Source organism: Hesperophylax consimilis, chromosome 17, assembly GCF_061612785.1.
Source record: "Hesperophylax consimilis isolate HC1 chromosome 17, BYU_Hcon_1.0, whole genome shotgun sequence".
Classification (NCBI taxonomy): Eukaryota; Metazoa; Arthropoda; class Insecta; order Trichoptera; family Limnephilidae; genus Hesperophylax; species Hesperophylax consimilis.
This window is the reverse complement of record NC_142852.1, coordinates 21,660,620-21,685,949: the sequence shown is the minus strand read 5'-3', so window position 1 is coordinate 21,685,949 and position 25,330 is coordinate 21,660,620. Positions and strand designations below refer to the sequence as shown.

At 34.2% G+C, this 25,330-nt stretch overlaps 1 protein-coding gene across 2 annotated transcripts in view; it reads left to right on the top strand.

The window, feature by feature from the left end:
- The window catches only part of LOC149416222 (translational regulator orb2-like), a 132,293-nt gene that overhangs the window by 50,635 nt on the left and 56,328 nt on the right, over nucleotides 1-25,330 (top strand). Inside the window, exon 2 of one of the 2 annotated variants that reach the window (XM_089641596.1) lies at nucleotides 5,697-5,784. In XM_089641596.1, coding sequence (XP_089497722.1) covers nucleotides 5,697-5,784 — 88 coding nt within the window. Of the gene's footprint in view, nucleotides 1-5,693; nucleotides 5,785-25,330 lie in introns of both variants that reach the window. The other variant, XM_089641595.1, reaches the window with a different exon arrangement.

The window sequence follows — 25,330 nt, the reverse complement described above, 5'->3', positions numbered from 1 at the left end:
AATACCGATGTTTATAAGATAAGTTGTTTACGCATAGCACAAAGGATAACAAAATATTACAAGCAATAATTAGTCATTGTAATTACTAGTACATATTGAATTATTTGGCTTGTTGGGAATAAGCCGACGTAGCTCAGTGGTCCAGAACACCTGACCGGACATCCGAAGGCGCGGGTTCAATTCCCGTCTAACTAAGAAACAAGGGTACGGAGAATATTACTGAAGAGAATGTGATTTTAAGTAGAAATCGCGACGCCCGAGGAAACATGGCTTGATCAAGTTAACCTTCGTGGGATATCACAGTGGATGAAGAGCACTATAAGCAGTGGGATTATCCCATCCTCGCAAGAGACTCAACTACTCCAACCGTCTTGGGCCAGTGAGACGATGGCATCTTCAGATTGGGTATGTTATGAGGCTGATGGTAATAAGGTGGATAAGAGGAAGGTGGGGAAGTACCTGACTACTCAAATCTGATCACCAAACATAGCTAAAGCGTAAACGTAATGTAACTTAACGTAACAGTAACTTAACGTAACAGTAACCTAAAATAAACGCAATCTAACGTAATAGTAACCTAACGTAACAGTAACCTAACGTAACAGTAACCTAACATAACCGCAATCTAATGTAACAGTAACCTAACGTAATAGTAACCTAACATAACATAACCGCAATCTAACTTAACAGTAACCTCACCTAACATAACCTTTCATTACCTAGCGTAACGTAACAGTAACCTAACCTAACATAACCTTTCATTACCTAGCGTAACCTAACGTAACCTAAAGTAACTTAACGTTACCTAACGTAACCTAACGTTACCTTACCGAATGTTAGCCAAACTAAATAATTATTATATTAACCTGAGCTGTTTTTGTTTTTGAAGAGTTTTATTTTACGAACTAGCGCTAACCCATGAGTAATCACGGGATATTATTATTGTAGGTTTGATAATTTAAGCCAAAAAGTGCAGCGCATTTAAAAAACACGATATCTGACTTCTATCTAACGACAAAATTGACCCTGAGAAATTTAAACAATTTCTTTTTTATGCGAAACCGCATAAACGTCCCAACTGCTCCCAACAATCTGGAGACAGTGATACTATGGCATCCCCAATTGGGGTATGTTGAATGCTGAGTGTAGTGGGGATGGGGAAGATGACGATAGGGAAGTACCTGACTATTCAGATCTAGTCACTAAACACGACCAAAGTCATTTCAAGCAACTTTTCAATTCTGTACGATGGTCTTTCACCAGGGTGATACTGAGAGTATCTTTCGATCTAGAACGTGCCGCAAATATATCTTCTAATTAATTAATTGTAACAACAAAAATAATTCATTACAATTGTTGTTACAACAACACAAATTAATTAATTACAATTATTGTTGTTACATCAACACAAATTAATTAATTGTAATAAGACAAATGAATTAATTGTAACAAGACAAATCAATTAATTGTAAACAACACAAATTAATTAATTGTAACAACACAATATAATCAAATAAAATTTACTGATCCACGCTGGGATTACAACCCGCGATCTCCAGGCTTTTAAGTTGAGGAATTCAATTGAAAAAAAGTATAAATAAAATAATAAATCGTAAAGCTCAGATCGATAATTTTTATCTCAGTCAAAATCAGAGATCTCTATATGTTGTAGATTGTGAACAGTTTATTAAGAACATATAGCCACAGCAATCAGCTGTGGATAGTAGTTGTTACCTTTAATTTAATCACCTGTAATTTAAAAACTGCACAAAAGCAATCTGTGGTCGTAGTATACAGCAAAACACGCAACTGCTATTCAAATATAGGGCCGGTTCAAGTATCTGCACATCCTATTCCACGACAGTCACGGTGACATATAGGGCCGGTTCGAGTATTTACAAATCATATTCCACGTCAGTCAAGGTGACATATAGGGCCGGTTCGAGTATTTACAAAACCTATTCCACGTCAGTCACGGTGACATATAGGGCCGGTTCGTGCATTTACAAAGCCTTTTCCACGTCAGTCACGATGACATGTAGGGCCGGTTCGAGTATTTACGCCTATTCCACGTCAGTCAAGGTGTCATATAGGGCCGGTTCGTGTATTTACAAAGCCTATTATATTTCATTTACGGTGACGACTGTAATAGAATAGCTATTATAAGCCTATTATACCTTTTCAGTTACTGATAATGATTTTGCCTAAACAAAAGCTATTCTATTACAGTTATAAATGATTTTTCCTAAACAAAAGCTGTTCTAAATGGTTTTCCAATAAGAGGTGTTATTTTGATATTCAATCGTAAAAGATCAATGGTTTCGTTGCTTGTGTGGCACGTAGCGCCGTCTTGTTGAAAGTAAACGTTGTCCAGATCAATACCATCCAATTCCAGCCATAAAAAATCATTAATCATCTCTCGATAGCGCAATCCATTCACCGTAACTGTTGCTCCAGCCTCATTTTCGAAAAAGTAAGGTCTAATGACTCCGCCGGACCATAAACGGCACCAAACAGTCACACATTGAGAATAAAGAGGCTTTTCAACAATAACTCTTGGGTTTCCGAGCCCCAAATGCGACAATTTGGCTTGTTGACGAAGCCACCGAGGTGGAAATGGGCCTCATCACTCAAAATGATTTGCATTTGATTCAGTCAAGTGAATTTTAATAATTTCAATGAGTTGTTGAAGCGTGTATCGTTCCATTTTTATTAATGGCGTAGTTTCTACTTGTCAAATGTCAAAAAAATGACAGCTTCAAAACTAACATCTACCGAAATAGCGGGCTATTCAAAATAACACCTCTTATTGGAAAACCCTTTATTACAGTCGTCACGGTGACTCAAATGGTATAGACATTGTAAATCCTTGTGCCGACCCTGACTCGAACATCTCACCGTTTACAAATCTGTCTCTGGCCTTCCTTTCTCCTACAAATCGGTATAATTTCTTTAACTTCGCGGTTCATTGCATTTTGAAGTGAAACTTCTTTAGGCGCGTAATGGATTTTCGGGGACGGAGTAAAACCGAGTCAGGATCGACACGAAAATGCGGGTACCCCCACCACCGCTCACCGTTCACTGTCCCTCTCTCACCATATGCGCTTGTTGAGGTGGGGGAGCCGCTCACGAACGTTCTCTCTCTTCTCTTCTTTCCTCTCTCTCAGACACCAGCGAACTGCGCCACGCCAAGCATCAGCTGCTTGGTTAGTATACTGCGTCGTGAGTGTAATACGAGTGAAATACGTAATTGATTGTGGTTCATACGGTTTGGTACAGAATTTCAGTGTTAAAAATGAGTAGTGACGAGATAGAGGTGATGAACACATCAGTGGCACAAGAGGAAATATCCTATCAAATCCATGCTTCGTCGTTGAATTATTTAACCTCTAATTTTCAAACTAACCTAAGAGAGAAAATAGAGATGATGAAATGAAAATAGAGAGAGAGGAATACTAGAAGTTTCACTTCTGTCTTGCGTAGGCTTGACACACCCACTTTTTTTTAATTAATTCTTCCATTAAATTGTACTTTCTAAATACCTTCTTAGGATGACTTTTAAATCACACAAAATAAATTCGCTTACATTATTTTCTTTGCCATCTATTTATACATATTTATGTATTAAAATGTTTTTTTATAAATCGAAAAAAATGCGTCTTTACTGGGGTACCCGGTGCTAAATTCATAATGTGCGTCATTTTTATGCACAGTTAATTTAAGGCGATGCACTACGTCGTGTAATATTTTAAATTGAGCCGCTATCAATAAGGGTTGTACGTAGAAGGTTTAAATTCTCGCTGAACACCATCTGCCTGTTTTGATTTATGCCAAAAAAAAACATGGCCAAAAAGTGCCTTTTATTTTATTTTGTGGATGTTCAGGCATAAATATTTAATTTTTATAAATAACTTAATTTGCCACATTAAACAATAAAATAATAACTGAAAATGGGTTCGTGAGTAGGAGATTTGAAATTTAAAGCAGTTTTCATAGGCCTTTACATTATTTTTTTCTGGGCTTATAAAAAGACTTATCTAAAAAATGCTCGATTATTTCAAAGGCCAAGATGTATTCTACTCGCAGTATTTAATTAAAGCATCTGAAATATTTCTAGGCGACCAAATTTTCAAACCAAAAACACATGATTTTGCATTACTACGTATGGCATCGCCGGCGCAGACTCGTGAATAATCACGGGATATTATAAATTATTGTGTGATTGATGATAATTGCATGTCATTACGAAATCAGACTTTACTTTGGTTCACAGAATTTGAAAAATTAGTCAAATTTCAAGTTCTGTGAAAGTTGAAAGATGTTTCACGATGTTGAAATAATAACACAACTTTCACAGAACTATGTTTGAAATTCAATGAATTGTAAAAATTCTGTGAAATAACTGGCGCTAAGACAGAACTTTTAGTACAAATAAGGTACAAAGTTGAACATCTTACATCATTGATATGATGCTCCTTTTAAATATTTGCAGTGAATGTTATTGTAAAATCAAATCCTCTGCCACAGGTCACCTAAGTGGTTCGCTACGTTTGCTGATTTAGCAGGGGTTCATCGGTTGAGGTGTGCTCAGGATGTTCCTGCCCATACGCTGCATGGCGTGCCAGATCGGAAGAGACTGGTTTGGGGAGATCGTTTGACCTCTCCAACTAATCTCTCGCCTATCGGGAGGGATAGATTCAAAATCCCAAGATTTTAACCCACCCCTTATTCCTTTTACCTTCTCAGAACTTTCTCTCCTTCCTTTCCTTAAAAAGATTCCTCACATAGGATCCCCAAAGATAACATAGGTACTGAGGGATATTAAATGGCCTTCTGTGTGGCGTTAATGGAAAAAAATGCATATTATATTTATTAAAAGTAGAGAAAAGTTTCCAAGCATCGCCGGGTACAACAACTAAGCAAGTTTTGAGTTACTTATTCAAATAAATATTAGTCACATTCCTACATAGTGGTTGACGCGGTGTAGAGAGTGTGAGTTGAGTGTGAGTGAATGAGCACGCGCACCCGCTCTGCGCCGCACAGTGGGCTGAAAATCGCCTTTCATAGACATAGAGACTTGAATTTTCAAGGGTATTTTTTTTGGATAGAAATGGATTCTGCTGATCATTACTATGCTATAATTATTGATTATGCTTTGTCTAGTTTACAATATTTTATTTACACTGCAAGCCTACTCATATGTAAAGCATTTAAGCATTAAAATGAATCATCAATCGATTTAAAAAAAAATCGCAAGTTGCGCCACAATACGAAGTATGTCAAAAAATGCTGATAAATAGTAGTATATCTGTGTGTAAGGATATAATGGTCAACCTTATGATTCCAGAGATAGCCTCATTTTTAATGTCAGTGCCATACAATTTTTTCTTAAAAAATTGATGACTCCTTCATTTGTACACGCAATTGCTTCATACGAAATTTTATAGCATATAATGATCAGCAGAATCCATTTCTAGCCAAAAAAAATGCCCTTGAAAATTCAAGTCTCTTTGTCTATGAAAGGCGATTTTCAGCCCACTGTGCGCCGAATATATGTACATAACTTTTAGTACAAACATGTTGATAAAATAATTGTTGTGGTTGATATTATTGAAGGTATGAAGAGCAAGGTTATTAGTAAAATAAATGTTTTTTTCTATTATGTACTAACGATGTATTCCATTTTTTTCCAGGAGAGAGGACCTCTCGATGGAATGCGGTCATTAGAACACTACCTTACAGACATAATGCGAGGCGCAGGTGACACTCCAGACCACTTGAAAGGTAAGCGGTACCGACTTCTTTTATCATCCACATCGATCACCTTTAAACGCGAGCTAGATCTAATATATTTATTAATAAGTTTCGCCTTTCAAGTCAGATGTATACAGTAGTTTACCTGTTATTTTGATCGTCAATTGGGTAAAATTTCTTAAAGCAGTATTATTATTTAATATGTAAAATTACTAGTCGTCCCTAATATTTTTAAACAGAGACATAATACACCGTTGCTGTTTCAGAGTGCCAAAATTTTACCTGTAAAGACTATTCTATGGCAAAAAATCATAATTCAGTATATATTTACCCCGCAGCATAAAGAAAAATTAGAACATAAATACAGTACTAGATTCACGCGCAATGACGGGTTAATAGTTCCGAAATTTAATAATAAATACGGACAGAGAACGTTTGAATACAACATACCGAAGATATTTAATTTATTACCTGACACTATAAAGCAATGTAAATCTATGAATAAGGTTAAATATATGGTGAAAAATTGGCTATCGGAAAAAAAATATTTACTTAATATGTATGAAAAATTGTATGAAAAAATTGTTGATTCTGTAGATATAAGATGTAAATTATAACTTATAAAAATGTATATGAAACTAAACTTTTAGTACCTGTAGACAAGCCAATTCAATTGGCTTAGCAGGACTTGTTTATTGATATGTATCAACTATTTTTCAATAATAAAAAAATAATAATAATTCTGTGGTTTTCAAAATTTCTAGTAAAAAGGGTTTTTCCCACAGACATAGGAATTAATAGACGAGAAGATAATGGCGAGGGGTAAAATCAACTGTTGAAGAACGAAGGGAGTAAGGCTGACTGTGATTCGTCAATAAATCAATCTGACAGTAAATAGGCATCTCGCATTATAATATCACCATTTACTTCTTAAAAGTAAAATCTGCTTTTGAATGAATAGACATTTTTACATGGTTGCTCGCCACGTTATGAACAAATTTGCGAAGTCCAAATTCGGCAAAAAAATTCGGTTCAATTTTCAGAGTCGAATATTTCGTTTAAGTATTTAGTTAAGACACTTTTATAAATGTTCATTATTTACTTCCCAGCAACCAACCAGCTTTGTGTTTCGCGTCCAGACGTTTCTCGATGTGATAGTAACAACTGATTCATATTATACGATGTGAATATGCTTAAAATAAAGTAAAATAATGCTTATATATGGAATATAATACGACAATTGGGTTTATTCTCTTTTTCACATCTATTTTTACAAGTTTTCATAGTACAAGTCAACATTTTGCCGTGTTATTTCGTAAAATGAACCGATGATGCCTCGACCATAGTTCGCACAAGAATGATGACGTCACGTTTTCAAATTTCATTTGAGGCCATACTCGAGCACAGCCGGCTCCAATGGAACCGGTATGGGGAGTGGGGATAATACGCTTTTAATCACTTAGGGCAGGTCTACTAATATTCATATGTCTATGGTTTTTCCTCTTGATGTGAAAGTCAAGTGTGCAGAATTTCATCAATCTAAGATTAAAACTGTAGATTTGTAGGTATAAAAATAAACACTGTTGTTTTGAAGGTTAAGTGTGAAAAATTTCATCAGTAAGTAAAACTGTAGATTTGTATTAAAATCAAATACACGCCGCCCGCCCTCCACAGACATGCTTTCTTTTATATAAATAGATAAAAAATAATAGAATCTATTTGATAATATTAATTTATAGACGATCCTTCCGCTGAGAGATCAGTTGCAAAAGTTTGAAAAAAAAAAGTGAAATTCGCACAATAGTCCCAACCTCTCTCTGCTAACCGGAGCCACTAAGACTAATGGCATACCTAATTGAGGAAATGTTTGAGGCTTAATGGAATGAGATAGTGAATAAGTTGTGGCTCAGGTCCTTTGTCATCTTTGGGGATGCTATGTGGAGGGTCTTTTTTATGGAAAGGAAGTTCTGGAAAGAATTTAGCTAGGAAATTAGACCTTTCATCTAAAGGTTTCACTCAACCAGACTCTCCTGATCTGGCACGCCACGCAGCTGGCGGTCAGGCTCATCCTGAACACACCTCACCCAAGCATTGCAAACCACTTGGGGTGACCTATGGCAGAAGTGTTGGCTATCCAATAAATGGTTGCCAGGGCGGCGGTACCGAAACCCGCATCCCTAATTGGGAGTAAGGTGTGGAAGTACCTACCTACCAGCAAGTATTTATCACTCTGGATCTGTCGGCGATTCGTCTCTAATGAGCGAATTGGTCACAGTCACGATGATAATATTGTCTGTTGTAAAATACGAGTAAGTTCTGAAGCAACGATGCTCTGATCTGAACTGGGATTCTATTTTAACAGCGTGGCCCCAACCAAATGATCTAACCAACCAACGCAGCAAAATACAACACAAATACACGCCACGGATATAGAAAGAAATGGAATGGCCCTCTCACTCAAAACTAGACAGGACAGATAGACAAAACGAAATAATCTATTTCAGTGATTCTTAAACTTGCTGGAGGTACAGACGCGTATAAATATGCACATTCACAGAACCCTTCTTAAGGCGAACCTTAATGCCTAATCACTATTTTGATTAATCTTTATAACGAATTGGTGTACATTATGAACACCAAAAAAATGCTTTAGATAAATTGAAGGTTTTAATAGTATAAGTGTATGAACGCATAAATAAAACAACTTTAAAAAAAATTCAGTATTATAGCTAAGATTATCTGTGACAGTTTCGCTTGATTAACTTTTTTGCTTTCTTATAAAATTATTTATAAAATAAATAAAAACTAGTTTTGTGCTTGAAATCGAACGTTTTTAGACTCCGTTTGTCAAGCGATTTTAATGCCTATTACCTACAATATAAGGAATACTAAGAATATACACATTTTTAGCTTCTAGCTTCCTCTTAATTTGAAAAATAGAGAGTGATTATTTCAAATTCAAAACAAAGGTATTTTTACATTGGTGCACAAAATATAAATATAACAAGTACAATTAATTTTGTGGGTAACAATAAACTCACTACTGACTATTATCATAGACACCTCACACTTCGACTTATGACAGGTCTTATACAAACGTAGTATAAATTAGTTCAACTATTGTTACACTGGTATATATTTCTTTTGAATTATGCATTGTCTTACTGCACTTATATTACTGTATTGTAAAAGCGTTTGAATAAATAAATAAATAAATAAAATGAACCAACTAAAGAACAAAACCATTAAAGCATGATCTTCACACAAATCAAAAACATAATAAAGAAAATTTACTGCAAATCAGTGTGACTTCTGCTGTTGCCTTTCAGAGACTAGTACAGAAATGCTTGGATTTACCTTGGCAAGTGCCATTCTCATGTTATTTCGCAACAAAATCTGTTCCTTTTCATCGTTTTTATGTAGGTACAGCATCCTCGAAAGGGATTACTCGCAAAGATATGTTGTAACAAACGTTTTTAAATTCTTAGCAATAACAAGGTACGTAATCTACTTCTCCGTGGTCGAGAATTTTCAGAACTACGAAAATTATCTTCATTTTCTTAACGCATATTTTTATTGGTTGCTATCTTTATGTAGAGCGGAGCCCCGCAAGGCTATGATCCTGGGTTCATTTCCTAGATGCGTAGGTATATTTTCGTTTGAGAGTCATGAATTGTTCGAGGAACGAACAAGGGTTGGGATAGCCGTACTTTAAAGAGCTATTCCACACAGATAAAGCATGGATGAAGCCTATGGCTTATGACAGGCGAATGCGAAAACACAATTCGTAAGGTTAATTCACAATCAACTTACCGGGTGGCGAATGAAATCTGCATCTCGAGAATCATCTGTCAGCACTGGAACGGTGATCGTTGTACGGTAGCACTCGTTATTTTGAATTGGATTGCGATAAAATACGTATTGAGGGATTATTCCGATAAATAACCGGTGACAGTATACACATTGGTTTTGACAGGACGAACGTTTTTTGTGCGATTGTGCGGCTCACGGCACTCCGTGGTTATAGCTGAAGTGTGTGAATTTAAACTACACAGTTCAAATTCTGACCATACTATTGGTTAGCACACGGTCTGTCAAAAGCAAACGGCGCACTTTGGACGGAATTGAAAAAAACGCGAATTAAGTGGTTTTTGCAAATGTTAATTTTTTAATATTTATATTTTTTTTAGTGTAGTACAACAGTTTCTGCATTTTATGTGTTAATTTAAATATGTCAATAGGGCTTGATGGAAGTTTGGCAACGCTGCAAACTGTGTCGTAAGTTGGATGTTCGGCATCGCGTTTTTCAGTTCACTCCTACGCGTGAGCAGAGACGGTTGTGTAATAAGTGACGTTTGGATATATTTACAAAATTTTGTTATGGCTGACATTCCTCAAGGTATTCTTAATTTAATTTACTAAACTATATATCAATATATCATGTGTGTGAGATTTGAACTAACATCTAATTTTACACTATTTTTGAATTTTTTTGCTGTTAAAATGCATATTTCAATTAGCATTTAGAAACAAAACATCGTTTGTTCCCATTTATGAATATATAAGTATTGTAGACTTAAGTCTCACCTTTAATGTCATATATAAATTGTGAACATCTTTTGTCCTTCCTTGAACAATTTTGTTATTTTCAGGAAGGCCTATATGCATTCCCCGGAGAGAATTATTCGAGGCATTAAAAGAACGGGGGTAATTATGTAACACAAAAATACCACATAGCGGCAGGTTCTAACATTTTGAGCCCTACATTTTACAAAAACATTAAGAATTTTTCACTACAATTAATGAAGAAATTTCTACATGAGAGTACCTATATTAATATTTTTACTTAAAAATAGTTATAATTCATTAATAAGATAAAAAATAAATATTGCACTAATATTTAGCCATCAAACAATTAATTCGTGTTTTTTCTTCATTCCGTCCACTGTGCGGCGTGACGGAACACTAATATTGTCGTCAATGATTGAATATTACAATTTGAGGTCACACTCCAATTGTTTTTTTAAAATTAATCCCACGTAGGATGCCCTGATGGAAATAATTTCACTCAAAACCTATGTCATCTTTTGCTTTGCTGTGCAGAGGAAGTTTTGGAAAGGTATAAGAGTTGGGTAGGAATATAGGTATCAGAGTGTCTAGGAGTGACGGAAATTTGAATATATCCCTTCAACTGCGGCGCAAGGAGATTTGTCGAGAATCCAGTTGAAGATATCAAAGGGTCTTCCCAAACCAGCCTCTCCCGATCTGGCACGCCACGCATCTGGTGGTAGGCGCATCCTAAACACACCTCACCCGATAAATCCAGCTAAATCACCAAACGGAATGAACAACTTGAAGTGACTTATTTCGGAGGCGTTGGTTATCAAAAAAATGATTCCCGCGACTGCGGGGATTTGAAAAATATGTTACGAAACTAGAAGACAGCAATTTTGCGTAGGTACTATATTTAACTGGGTCAATTAAAATGCCACAATCACCGCTCTAGCACATAACGTTTCAATGGCGCAATGTTATTCAATGATACCTAGTCAACAGTCACAAATTTCCCTAGTGGAATTATTCCATAGCGCAGCTACAGTCCTCAGAGCTCGACGCGTTTTCAGTAGTCAGTATTCAGACTTCAGTGTTCAATTGAATTATTTTGTCCGTTTTAAAATCAGTTTGTTGTTTAGTAATTTCTTGAAACGTTTGTTCATATTTTTGAGTATTTTTTTTTAAAATTTAATTTCGTTAGTCAGTTTTCAGTGTTTAATTAAATAATTTTTTCCTTTTTAAAAAACATTGCATTTAAAATCGTTATTCAATAATAAGTTGTTGAGTTTGTTCAGTTGTTTAGTGTTTTCTGTTTTTTTATTCGTTCAGTTTTCCAATATTTAGACTTCAGTGTACAGTTAAATTATTGGTTATTTTTTGAAAACATTGTAAGATGAACGTTTTGAAATCAGTTTTCACTTTTGAATTCTTTATAATAGTTGATAAGTTTTTCAGACTTTTAGTTTATTTAGATAACAAGTTTTCCAGTATTCAAAGTTTAATTACATTATTCTTTTCGTTTTTTTAAACATTTTAAAACTGAAAGTTTTAGGACGAGTTATTTCACAGATTTTGAACAATTCATCGAATTTCAAAGTTGATTTTGAAGTTCTGTGAAGGTTTTATTCAAGTTCTGTTATTATTTCAGTATTGTAAAACAACTGGCCAATAATGATATAAGAACAGAACTTGAATATAACCTTCACATATCGTGAAAATCAACTTTGAAATGAATTGATGAATTATACAAATTCTGTGAAACTAACCAAAACCAAAACTCAATTTCTACCGATTTATAACAAGTTTCTCATAAACTCTTTTTAAGTTACAAAAAATATATTTTATTTTTGAAGATAATATCTATACATTTGTTACGCCGAAACGTTAATTATATGAAATTTAAACGATAGAAAAAAATCGCAAAGTAAGCTCCGAAAATTATTTAAAACACGTTTTCTTCAGTTATTTAATATGTTACAGGCATGAAAAAAATCACAGTGTATCTTTAAATGCAACTAAAGCATTTGCCGAGAGATTTTTGGTCTATTTCAAACGAGTCGTGTTTTATTAAATATTTTCACTATTTTGACTAAATTATTTTCATTTTTTAATATTTTCTAACATTCGTATTCACATATCTCCCTTTAAAACCATATTTGAACGCTTACTACGGGGCCTTAAAGACGTTATTCAGTAATTAGTTAATAAGTTCAATTGTTTCCAGTTTTTCAGTGTTCTATTAAATGCTTTGATTCTTTAAAATCATTGCAAGATTGAACAATTAAGATCATTTTTAAAAGCAATGTATTATTTTTTATTCGTTTGTTTATTATTTCAGATGTTCAGACCTCATTGCTTAGTGTTAAGTTGTTTAGTGCGTTCCCTGGTTCAATCTTTCCAAAGCATTTTGATTTTGTACAAAATTCGTAGCTAATAGAACAATTCATTTAAAAATTCCAAACAGTGATAAAAAACAAAGGAAATACTGTGAAATTATAGCGTGATTTTCTTTTGCGCAGTGTAAAGAAAATTGATGTTATCAAGTTGGTAAAGCAATCTAGATAGAAAATAGAACAAATCGAAATCCTGCCACGTTTATTGCAACACTTTGTCATTATAGGGCGCATTATAGTCCAAATTTCTCATCGAGTCAGTCATTTTGGGTATGTTGTGAGGCTGAAGGAAGCGGGGAGGAGAAGGAGACGGGAAAGATGAAGGTCGGGAAAACATAACTGCCTGGCTATCCAGATGTGATCACCAAACGTGTCTAAATCCAGTTCAGAGTGGTGGCGATAATGAGAGCATTTATCACTCTGGTGGAAATGTTGTGAGATTCAAGGAATGAATCCTACTGGTATTTCAATGGAAGATGCTCCGAGGGTATAGCAAAATTGATTATTTCGGCAACGGTACATAGACATTATTGTACACGGTTAACATTTGCCACATGAGAACGGTTTCAATTCTCTGTGTTTCCTTCCTCCTACAACATGGTTCTTTCTTCTCCTCAAAAATGATCCTCCACACAACATCCCCAAAGATGACAACGAGCCACGAGGGAAGATGAAGGCTTGGAAGTAGGTACATACGTACCTGACTATTTAGTTCACTAAACACAGTAGTTCTTGTTTCGCTTGATTTATTTAACAAAAAATATTTTCTCTGTTTATTTTTTTTTTTTTTTTTGTTATTATCACAGTGAGAGTGGATATTTCGTGCTGTAGTTGTTTTAACGCTTGACTTCATATCCGGAGGTTACTTGGTTCAATTTACAACAAAAATTATTGCTAAATACAAGTTTGTTTATATAAAGATCGAGTGTTTTCTAACTAAGAACACCGTTAAAAATGTGAGGAAGATTTAGGACAGTTTGTGTCACCGAATTTGAACAATTCATCTAATTTCAACGTTAATTTTTAGGTTCCATGAAAGTCCTATTGAAGTTCTGTTATAATAATCATTTTTATTGATTATTTTTTCGGGAAATTGACAGTTTACATTTAATCAGTTTGTACATAAGTATTATATAGCCAAAATAAAACCAATTATGGATTTCTTCCTTGTGACTTTATCTTTACTGAGACAGCATAATATGGAATAAGTAAATTAAATTTGTAAGAGAGGAATATGAAATCAAAAATTTATACAAAACAAAAGATTATATAAAACGAAAAATTTACAAAACAAAACATTTATATCCATGGAAAGAGGTTGTAGATATAAATCAAATCATAATAGTAATATAAACAATAGAAACATAAAATTATTCACAAACCATCAGAGAAATGTTCTTTCATTGACCTCCTGTATTTGTTAAGTTCGCAACTGAAAATATCCACCTTGGATAATACGCTATTGTAATTATTGCATAGTCTGTTCAGGCAAGAATTCTGCTTAGAGTTCGTTTTGCATTGATCCACCCTGAACAGGACAGAAGAGCGTGTTGAACGCGCAGGTACATTTTAATATTTTCGTTCGTAATTATTATTGATTAAACGATAAAACCGCATATTCCTAAATGGTTACATCTGATTATTATTAGTATTATTACCCTTATGTACAGTTTAGAATTGTTTTAAACGGAAGTGGCGCCATCTGTTATTTTCAAAAAAGAACCGTTAAGTTTTTCAAAAAGCCACAGCTGTTTTTTTATCTGCTAGTTCTTTTGGATTCTGATTGGTGATTTACTGAGCATAGTGAAGTCCTGGCATTTGGCATTTCATATGTCTGTAAAACTGCACATTCCGAAATGGTTCCAACTGGCTACAACGTCATTGTGATATATGATGATCCACGTGGTCGAGGAATAAGGCTCTGATCCGGAGGTCGCGGGTTCAAATCCAGGCGTGCGCAAGTAAATTTTATTTGATGAATTTGTGCTGTTTAACAATTTAATTATTTAAAACAATACTGGCGTAAGACCGTCATTCAGAATTGAAACGATTCTTTAAATGGCTTGAGCCATGTTTGTTGAACAGATCTGAATAGCCGGGTACTACCCCACCTTCCTCGTCCCCATCTCCTTCCCCTTCCCACTACCTTCAGAGGATTTGGGTTCGTGTCCCAGTTGCTACCGTTAAGTTCCTTTTTAAACACGTCTATTTGAATTTGACTGTTGTTTTCTGAAATGAATGAATTAATGCATGTCTTAAAAGTGAAAATTAACCAACTTCTCGACATCTGAACGAGCTGAAACTCGGCAGATGGACTCGATGACAGTGATAATATATTCTATTAACTTTTTGTAGCAATCACGTACACACACGCTGAAATATACGCAATTCACTGAAATCGGATTACGTTACAGCAGTTCATATACAAAATAATTCTCGGTCCTACCCGATTGGCATCTGGCAAGGTCAGCAGCGCGGTTGACTCCGGTCCCTGGGAAGGAAAGTACAATCTTTAGCCACAACATTTTCTAAAACTATTTTAAGACCTATAAAAATACATACGAGTTGATTTTTTTAAAATTTTTATCGAGTTGGTATTGTCTATTTTATGTCGTTCTATCCTCATTATAAGCAGGAAAAATAATTTTGCTAACACACCTTTTTTTGTAGGTCAAAAATATATTTTCCTTATTGAGGTGAAATAACTTCCGTTTGTTTAGTGCTGACAACAAATATGTTCTTTTGAAAAAATGTCATAACTTTTCAAACAGTCTAAACATGTACAGGGTTTTCCAATAAGAGGTGTTATTTTGAATAGCCTGCTATTTCGGTAGATGTTACTTTTGAAGCTGTCATTTTTTGACATTTGACAAGTAGAAACTACGCCATTAAAAATGGAACGATACACGCTTCAACAACGCATTGAAATTATTAAAATTCACTTGAGTGAATCAAATGCGAATCATCTTGAGTGATGAGGCCCATTTCCACCTCGGTGGTTTCGTCAACAAGCAAAATTGTCGCATCTGGGGCTCGGAAAACCCAAGAATTATTGTTGAAAAGCCTCTCTATCTTCAACGTGTGACTGTTTGGTGCGGTTTATGGTCCATCGGAGTCATTGGACCTTGCTTTTTCTAAAATGAGGCTGGAGCAACAGTTACGGTGAATGGAATGCGCTATCGAGAGATGATTAATGATTTTGTATGGCCGGGATTGGATGGTATTGATCTGGACAACGTTTTCTTTCAACTAAACGGCACTACGTGCCACACAAGCAACGAAACCATTGATCTTTTACGATTGAATATCAAAATAACACCTCTTATTGGAAAACCCTGTAGTTCTATTAACAGGTATGTTTCTAATTTTGTTTTTTTTTTTTATTGAATTTGATTTTTGTTTTCGTGAATGATTGAATGTACATCTTGGAAGCGGAAATTAACCCACTTCCACACATCTGATAGAGCTGAAACTTTACAGATAGACTTGTTATCGATGACAATGCATTCTATCAATTTTTGTGGAAATTACGTAGGTACATACACGCATTTAAATAGGCATTTCTCTAAAGTCAAGGATGGCTAGGTTGAAGCGCGGTTGACTACAGTCCCTGCGAAGAAAGGTTCAATACTCAGTCAAACAATTTTTAAAATATTTTTTTAAAACTGTTTCTATGGGTTGTTTTTTTTATCAAACATAATATTGATTATTCCGATTTGACAGCTCCTAGTACAAACCACGATCTTGCTAAAAAGGTAACCTTCACGGCAACCATCTTGAACCGCGACCGGGACTTAACAAATAAGTTACAGACATATAAAATGCAAAATGACAGGACTTCACTAATACATAAAAAATCGGAATTCAAAAGAACTAGCAGATAAAAACCTGCTGTTGCGCTTTAAAAACTTCAACGGTTCGTTTTAAAAATAACAGATGGCGCCACTTCCGTTTAGAACAATCCTAAACTGTACAGTAATCAATAGAAATACTATCAGCTCAGATATATTAGATTTCGAATCCGTATCCTCTAACACTACAACAAAGGAGTTTACTGCTCAACTACGGAGGACATCAAAATGCAATCAAAGTGAAATATTGCACTTAGCGGAAGATTAGAGAAGGATTACTTAAAAAATTCTTACGTCTTTTCAAAAGTGTCAAAAATCAGTAACTTAAAAAATATTGATTTCTTAATAATTGAGTGCTCCAATTTGCTAACTGAAATTATGAATAAATTATTTTTTATTGAAAACATACTTTCTGTTTGAGTTGATACGTTCATTGACTACGAATTCGGAGGTCGCGGGTTCAAATCTGGCGTGCGCAAGTAAATTTTATTTGATTTTTTCTTTCTAAATTTATAGTATATTTGTGATGCGTTTCTGATTGGAAAATACGCCCTAGTGAATAACTACCATTCTGAATAGAAACTTTGCTAGCCGTGTTTGGTGACCAGATCTGAATAGCAGGGTACTTCCCAATCCTACTCTTCCCTATCTCCACCCCCCCCCCCCTTACTTTGAGACTTACAACATACCCCAATTGCGAAAGCAAATTTTCTGTTTTGCGGTACTACATTGTACCCTGCATATAATATGATGATTACTTTTGGGTTATTATGCCTTGTTGCACTTTTTTCTCATTTACCCAACGTTTAGTACAGCATTACAGACTCAACCATCAGAGCAGATGTGGTTAAATTTTAAACTTAATTTTCTTAAGTTAATTGTTGTTAAACTTTAAAGTTTGTGTTTAAACATGTAAAAGTGATACCGTATTGCTTAGGGTCAGTATTTCATTAAAATAATGACTGAAATTTATTGTAGTTTTCGGCGTTTAGTTTTGGTGTAACCGTCAAGTTTGTGTTTAAACATGTAAAAGTGATACCGTGTTGCATAGGGCCGGTATTTCAATGAAATAGTAACTGAAATTTATTGTGGTTTTCGGCGTTTAGTTTTGGTGTAACCGTCAAGTTTGTGTTTAAACATGTAAAAGTGATACCGTGTTGCATAGGACCGGTATTTCAATGAAATAGTAACTGAAATTTATTGTGGTTTTCGGCGTTTAGTTTTGGTGTAACCTTCAAGTTTGTGTTTAAACATGTAAAATTGATACCGTGTTGCTTAGGGCCGGTATTTCATTAAAATAATGACTGAAATTTATTATGGTTTTCGGCGTTTAGTTTTGGTGTAACCGTCAAGTAATATCAATAAGCTGAAACAGTAGATCGACGACAATCGGAGTCATTGATGAGTAACAGAAGATTATTGTGCGTGAATGCGAATCAAGCAAAAACTTGCGTTCAACCCTCTCTGCTGACCTCTTTGTGGAATAGGCTTGAAGGTCTGTTAGTTAGTTATCGGAATAGATTCATCCGTGAATAAAACTGTATTCATGGTAAATTTTATTCTCTGAGAAATATGTACTTGAAATAGAGATGGGCATATTCGAAATAATCACCTAACCGTTTGTGAATCATTCGAATTATTTACTACAGTTTTCCAATAAGAGGTGTTATTTTGAATAGCCCGCTATTTCGGTAGATGTTACTTTTGAAGCTGTCATTTTTTGACATTTGACAAGTAAAAACTACGCCATTAATAAAAATGGAACGATACACGCTTCAACAATGCATTGAAATTATTAAAATTCACTTGAGTGAATCAAATGCAAATCATTTTGAGTGATGAGGCCCATTGCCACCTCGGTAGCTTCGTCAACAAGCAAAATTGTCGCATCTGGGGCTCGGAAAATCTAAGAATTATTGTTGAAAAGCCTCTCTATCCTCAACGTGTGACTGTTTGGTGCGGTTTATGGTCCGGGGGAGTCATTGGACCTTACTTTTTCGAAAATGAGGCTGGAGCAACAGTTACGGTGCGAATTACGGTGCAGGGTTGCCCGGGTTCATGGGGTGAGGTTAGCGCACCAGCTGCGCGGAGAGGACGTTTGAGGGAGACCCTTTGACCTATCCAGCCGAACTCCCTCGACCTATCGCTTTGCAGCGCATTGAGAGGAACAGATTCGTACGTCCGTTACTCCTGGACAAACTGACCCACAGATTTCTACTCAGACCTCACACCTTTTTCCTTTCTTCTAAATTTACTTAAAAGATCCTCTACCCAGCATCTCCAAAGATTGTATCTCGCATCCTTCGCGAATTAAACACTTCAGCCTCCAACATTCAACAGAGTAGTCCCCCATAAAAATAAATATTGAGGCTTAAAAAATGAGGAAAAGAAAGAACAAGTTGTATTTCATCAACCTGTTTAGGGTCTAGGAGTATAAAAGACTCATGTAAGGATGACATACTTATTTTTTTTCAAATATCTCGAATACAAAAAAAAATTCAATCAAATTTTAAACTAGCATCATTAATTTTTGGGTTATTGTGCCATCTAGCGCTTGTCACTGGTGTCCGAAACGATGGCTAAAGAAGGAGGAAGCGCAACACGGCATAATAACCCTGAAAATCTCAATAATAACGAAGTTTTAATTAGTCCTTTCGATTGTTAGTTCATATTTTATCCGCCTAAATGTTAACTATGTCAAATGCATCAATTAATTAATATGTTATGACGTAATTAAAAAGGTAATCTGATCATCCAATTAAATAATAATTTCGTCTCTAATCGTCGTGCTAATTAATTCGAATGTAATATTATTATTAATCGGTAGTTTCGTAATATCGATGTCGATTTCTATTCTCCCCATCACTAGCACTAGCGTTGTTACGGATGAGGATGAACCAATCTAAAATAATTTTCCCGCAGTTAGATGCGACGTAGGTATAAATAATTATGTCACAATTTAAATGTCAGAATGGACAGTGAGAAGCAGAATTTCCTGAACAAAATCAAATAAAAATATTTATTTAATATTATTTATTCTCCATCTTATAAAATTCACATTAACAACATTGAGCGAATACAAAAAAAAATTCTACGTTTTATAAATTTTAAATTAAATATCCCTGTCGAAGACTTAAAATACAATTTCTTATTAAATACTCTAAAAATACATACATTTTTTAGTTTTTTTTTTTTTTTAGTTTTTTTTATTAGTAAAAAAAAGATACACGAATTACATAATATAACAATTACATAATATAATTACACAATATAGTAGGTTATTAATTACATAATATAAGTATTCGATGTACCCCAATAAATAAGCAGGGCTTGTGTGTATGGGGGTGTTGTTATATTTGTTTATATTTGGTACGATTCAGTTCAACTGTTCGGAATACTTTTTAAGGTGGCTTTTCAAATCGTTTATATTTTTTCTGGATTAGAAGATATTAACATTAGAAGATAGACGTAAAATAAACGATTTAACGTTCTTATTCAAAATACTTAACTCTAAATTCGACTGTTGTGAACTCCTGCAACTTATAAACATGCATACACCCACAGTAACAACACGACAAAATACAAAATTCTACAGCAGCACACATAAGCGTAACTACATTGCCCACTCTCCGATACAACGACTTCACACCATGGGAAATCATTACTTGGGTGATGTTGACATATTCAATACCAACTTGGCAAGTTTTGTGGATCATTTAAAACATTTATTTCAACAATACTCCTAAACACATCATGTAAACCTACAAATAGCTGTAATTTTCTGTTTTTGTTTCTTGTGTTTGTATGACTTGTTGCATAGCTTTTATCAAATTAATGTAATTTTATTCTTATTTTTTATGTTTCAAAGTATCTGTCAAATTAAAATTATACTACTAACCATGTAAAAGCCCTCTGGGCGTTAAATAAATAAATACATAATAAATAATTATTATTTACTGGTGGACTTCGCTATTGACAATGTATTTCTCGGATGTCTCCAACATCTTCCACCATTAACTACTGTATACCGCAATGTTACTGTTAAAAAACTACATTAAATAGATTTTATCTCATTCCAGTATAGATATATTGCGTTTAGTATTCCTCGGGTGTCCCCGACATATTTTACCATTCAAACCCCTCTCTGAGCACTCCCGGCACTAATAAGAACAACATTCTCAATCTTAATCAAAGATTTTTTTCAAATTTGACAATATAAATTTCCGCTTCAGACTTGATTTCGGACAAATCAAAAAAATATATAAACTAAAATCGACTCAAAATGTGATATAGATATTGTATATTCACCAAATTCCCGCTTGTACTACGAATTTCTGTTCACCGTGTATTGTCAAGTTATTCGTAATCCAGGAATGTTTTATTCATTGAAGAAAAGAAGAATTGAAGAAAAATCCTTATTATCGTATATTATTGGGTCGCATCATATATTATTGGGTTATATCACATATTATCGTATATTATTGGGTCATATCATATTTAATCGTATATTGTTGGGTTATGTCACATATTATCATATATTATTGGGTTATGTCACATATTATCATATATTACTGGGTCATGTCTCATATTATCGTATATTATTGGGTCATATCATATATTATCGTATATTATTGGGTTATATCACATATTATCGTATATTATTGGGTCATTTTTTTTTTTTTTTTAATTTATTGAAACATATAAACAAGGTTACAATTATTTAACAATATAAACACCAATATATCAATCACTCTCCTAATAAAGCAGCTGCTTGTGTCATATCATATATTATCGTATATTATTGGGTTATATCACATATTATCGTATATTTTTGGGTCATATCATATTTAATCGTATATTATTGGGATATGTCACATATTATCATATATTATTGGTTTATGTCTCATATTATCGTATATTATTGGTTCATATCATATATTATCGTATATTATTGGGTCATATCATATTTAATCGTATATTATTGGGTTATGTCACATATTATCATATATTGTTGGTTTATGTCTCATATTATCGTATATTATTGGGTCATATCATATATTATCGTATATTATTGGGTTATATCACATATTATCGTATATTATTGGGTCATATCATAAATTATCGTATATTATTGGGTCATATCATATATTAGCGTATATTATTGGGTCATATCATATATTATCGTATATTATTGGGTTATGTCACATATTATCGTATATTATTGGGTTATGTCTCATATTATCGTATATTATTGGGTCATATCATATATTATCGTATATTATTGGGTCATATCATATATTATAGTATATTATTTGGCCATATCATATATTATCGTATATTATTGGGTTATTGAAGTTACCCACCGCTTTCCCACCCCGGTATAGGTGACTTATGGTCACCCCTTCGGAGTTCTCGCAAGAATCTAATTTTTTTGAATAAACGGCTCTACAATTTAAAGTGAAGTTAGACCTTCAATGTCCCCGCATACGGTGTTAGGAAGCGGTATGCAAGCGCTTACAGATGAGTGACTACAATGGGTGTTATGATCAATGAATACTTCTCAAAAATTTAAAACAAGAACAAATAAACATAGAAAATCAGGACAAAGTTAGAAAGCGTAGAATTCACAGTCTATTTACGAGAACGAAAAAGGGAGAAAAAAGAAAGAGGAACATATTGTACCAAAGTATCAGCAACCTAAAGTAGAGAAAAGAGATGAGAAGTACATGGTAAATAAGAAAAAAAATACATGATCAGTAACCATCGCGAATATCGTGTGGTCACCGAATTCAGGTGAGCTGTAAGCAAGAGAAAAAGAAAACACAAAAGAAAAGTGGTTCAATGCCTCGCAGCTGGCAGTCCCGAGGATGGATTGGTGGTGGTTGGGAAGACAAATGCAGGTCCAAGTGCCGCGCGCCTAAGCCGACCTCGTGGTGGTGCCCAGAAGAAAGTATATGGGATGATAGGGATTAACCCTAAAGACCCTAGGGGAGAAAAGCGTCAGGAAGTCGGAGGCAGGGCGGAAGGCACCCAGGTCAGCACGGACTTCCCTCTGACCCACAACCACCCTCAGGGGTGGCACAGATGTCTGGCAGAGTTCCATAAGTGCTAGAGCTTCAGTGAGCTTATGCGAGGACTAGGTCCGTGAACAACCCCTTATGGGGATATCAAACAACACAAAACAAGCAATGGAGTTCAGTTCTGGTCTGAATGGTTTCAAGATCTAAGATAGAAAAAAAAGAAAAGAAAAAAAAAAGAAAAAAAAACATACAGTCAGAAAACATTAGTGTCTATTAAGTAGATGAAAATTAAGATCGCAATAAACAATATAAAGTCAACAATTTAACAATCATAAAGTTTATTGGGTTATGTCACATATTATCGTATATTATTGGGTCATATCATATATTATCGTATATTATTGGGTCATATCATATATTATAGTATATTATTTGGCCATATCATATATAAGCGAATATTATTGGGTGAAATCATATTTTATCGTATATTATTTCGTCATCTCATATATTATCGTACATTATCAAATATTCCTGCTTTACATTCAATTTCAAATAGATTCACTGTTTTTGAACGTATGCCAAAATGTAACAATTGAAAGCAGATGACAAACTCTTTCTCTTACCCATTGCTAGCGAAGGTTGAAAGCATCTGGTAAGCTTGTGCTGTGTTCACGTAAAAAAATAAGAAATAACAATCAAATTTTGTGCCAGCTAGTTATGAAGCTGACTGTAGTTAGAACAACACGCAATCCATTATCGTATGTTAATGGCTTTAGGTATATACTAGATATAGCCAGATATTCTATTACAAAACTCTGTACAAACAATATTCCGTACCTACTCGACATTCCATATTATTAGATGAGGAAAATTTAAAGGGATTATTATGTCACTGAATAAGAACATAATACTAATAATTCTAAACGAAACATGATACAGAACAAGACACAGAAAATAAAAATAACCTAATTCTAGCTGTTAATATTATTTTTTAATTTTTTTTGTTTTTCTTGTTCTGTTTCATGTTTAGTTTAGATTTTTCGGAATAATCTTCTTCTTCAATGATATATTGCATTGGAGGATATATAACCTTTATTAAGGGGGGGCTAGGGTTAATTCGTACGAAAAAAGGCATTTTTGGTGAATTTTTTGTGACAACACAGTTAAAATCTCTTTATTAAATCTAGATCTATTAATCTATAAATAGGACAGTAAAGTATGACATTTAAAGAATGTTGTGTAAAATTTTCACGGAGAAATATTAAAAAATACGGCAATGGCAGCAATTATTCGGACGTGTCTCAAAAAAAAGTAGAATGGGGGTGCCCCTCATAACTCGGTGCTGGGTCATCTGAAATCAAAAAATCTAAGTTCATTCGTTAGATAATAGTTTTTCCCAGGTAACGCTGGGAGGGTTTTTCGAAATTTTAATTTTTCACTTTTTTGGAACACTTTGAAGGGAAAAACCGTATTTTTAGTGAAAAAGATCGGCTAATTTGTTATTGTAAAATAATAATTATTAACAAATTTGAAAAAAACTCTCCAGCGTTACCTCGTAAATTATGTACAGAAATAGTTTTCAAAATTTCAAAAGGATCGGTGCAGTAGTTTTGAAGTTATGACGGGCACCGACTTTGAAAACGTGAGTTGTGGGAAAAACGCTATAAAGTTTTGAACACTAAAAAATCTGGTATTAAACGTTTATAAGCAAATTTTATCGGCTTACCTCACACTGAATCATCAATGCCAGGTCCATAAAGGATGTTGCTATCATCCATGATGTATAGCACCTTTTTGCTCCTGTCTACGACGAATCCTGCCTTCTTTAGTTTGTCTCTCAGCTTCCTGCTCTGCTTGACTTATACGTATGGTCGGGTAGGGATTAAAATCCGACAGGTATAAAAATACTCGTAACTTCGTCAATTTTGCTCCAATCAACTTGAAATTTGAACACAATATTCTTAACATATTAAGCATTTATTTAAAAAAAAAAATTAAACCCTAGCCTTCCCTTTAATCAAATTAAAGAGAAAGTTTTTTCTCAACAATTTTATATTTATTTATTACTATTGGACACCGCATTGCTTCGCTATTGCTAATGTCTTCTTCGGGCGTATACGACTTTTTCCACCATCAACCACTGTATACCACAATGTTACTGTTAAAAACACTACATTACATCGATTTAATTCAACTCCGTATCTCTTTCAGGTGCAGAGTTATTGCGTTAAGTATCCTTGGGCGTCCACGACTTTTTACACCATTCAAAACACTCTCCAAGCACTCCTGACACTAATAAGAACAAACTTTGAAATTTTCAGCGATATCGGTTCACTACTTTTCGAGTTATGCGAGCACAAACTTATGCAAGATGATTTTTTTATATTTTACTAGCTGACATGTACCCGGACTTTTCTCTACTTTCTATAAATATAATATTCAATTTTTATATGTATAAACGTTCTGGAAGAAATTTTCTAAATGTTAGTGAAAATCTTATAAAAATCCGTTGCTTAGATTAGAAGAATTAAGCGCACAAACAGACAGACGCGGAAAGCGACTTTATTTTAGTATAATATAGAAAATATTAAATTATTTAAAGGCCTATTGCCTGTTATAGTCTCTCGTGTCTAGGATGCACCAAGTAACTAATAACATATATCTTTATTTAAGAAAGTTTGCACATTGCAAATAAAAATGCGTATTACGATGTATATTGTAAATTGATTTGTAACTTTTAAGGTTATAAAATTACAAA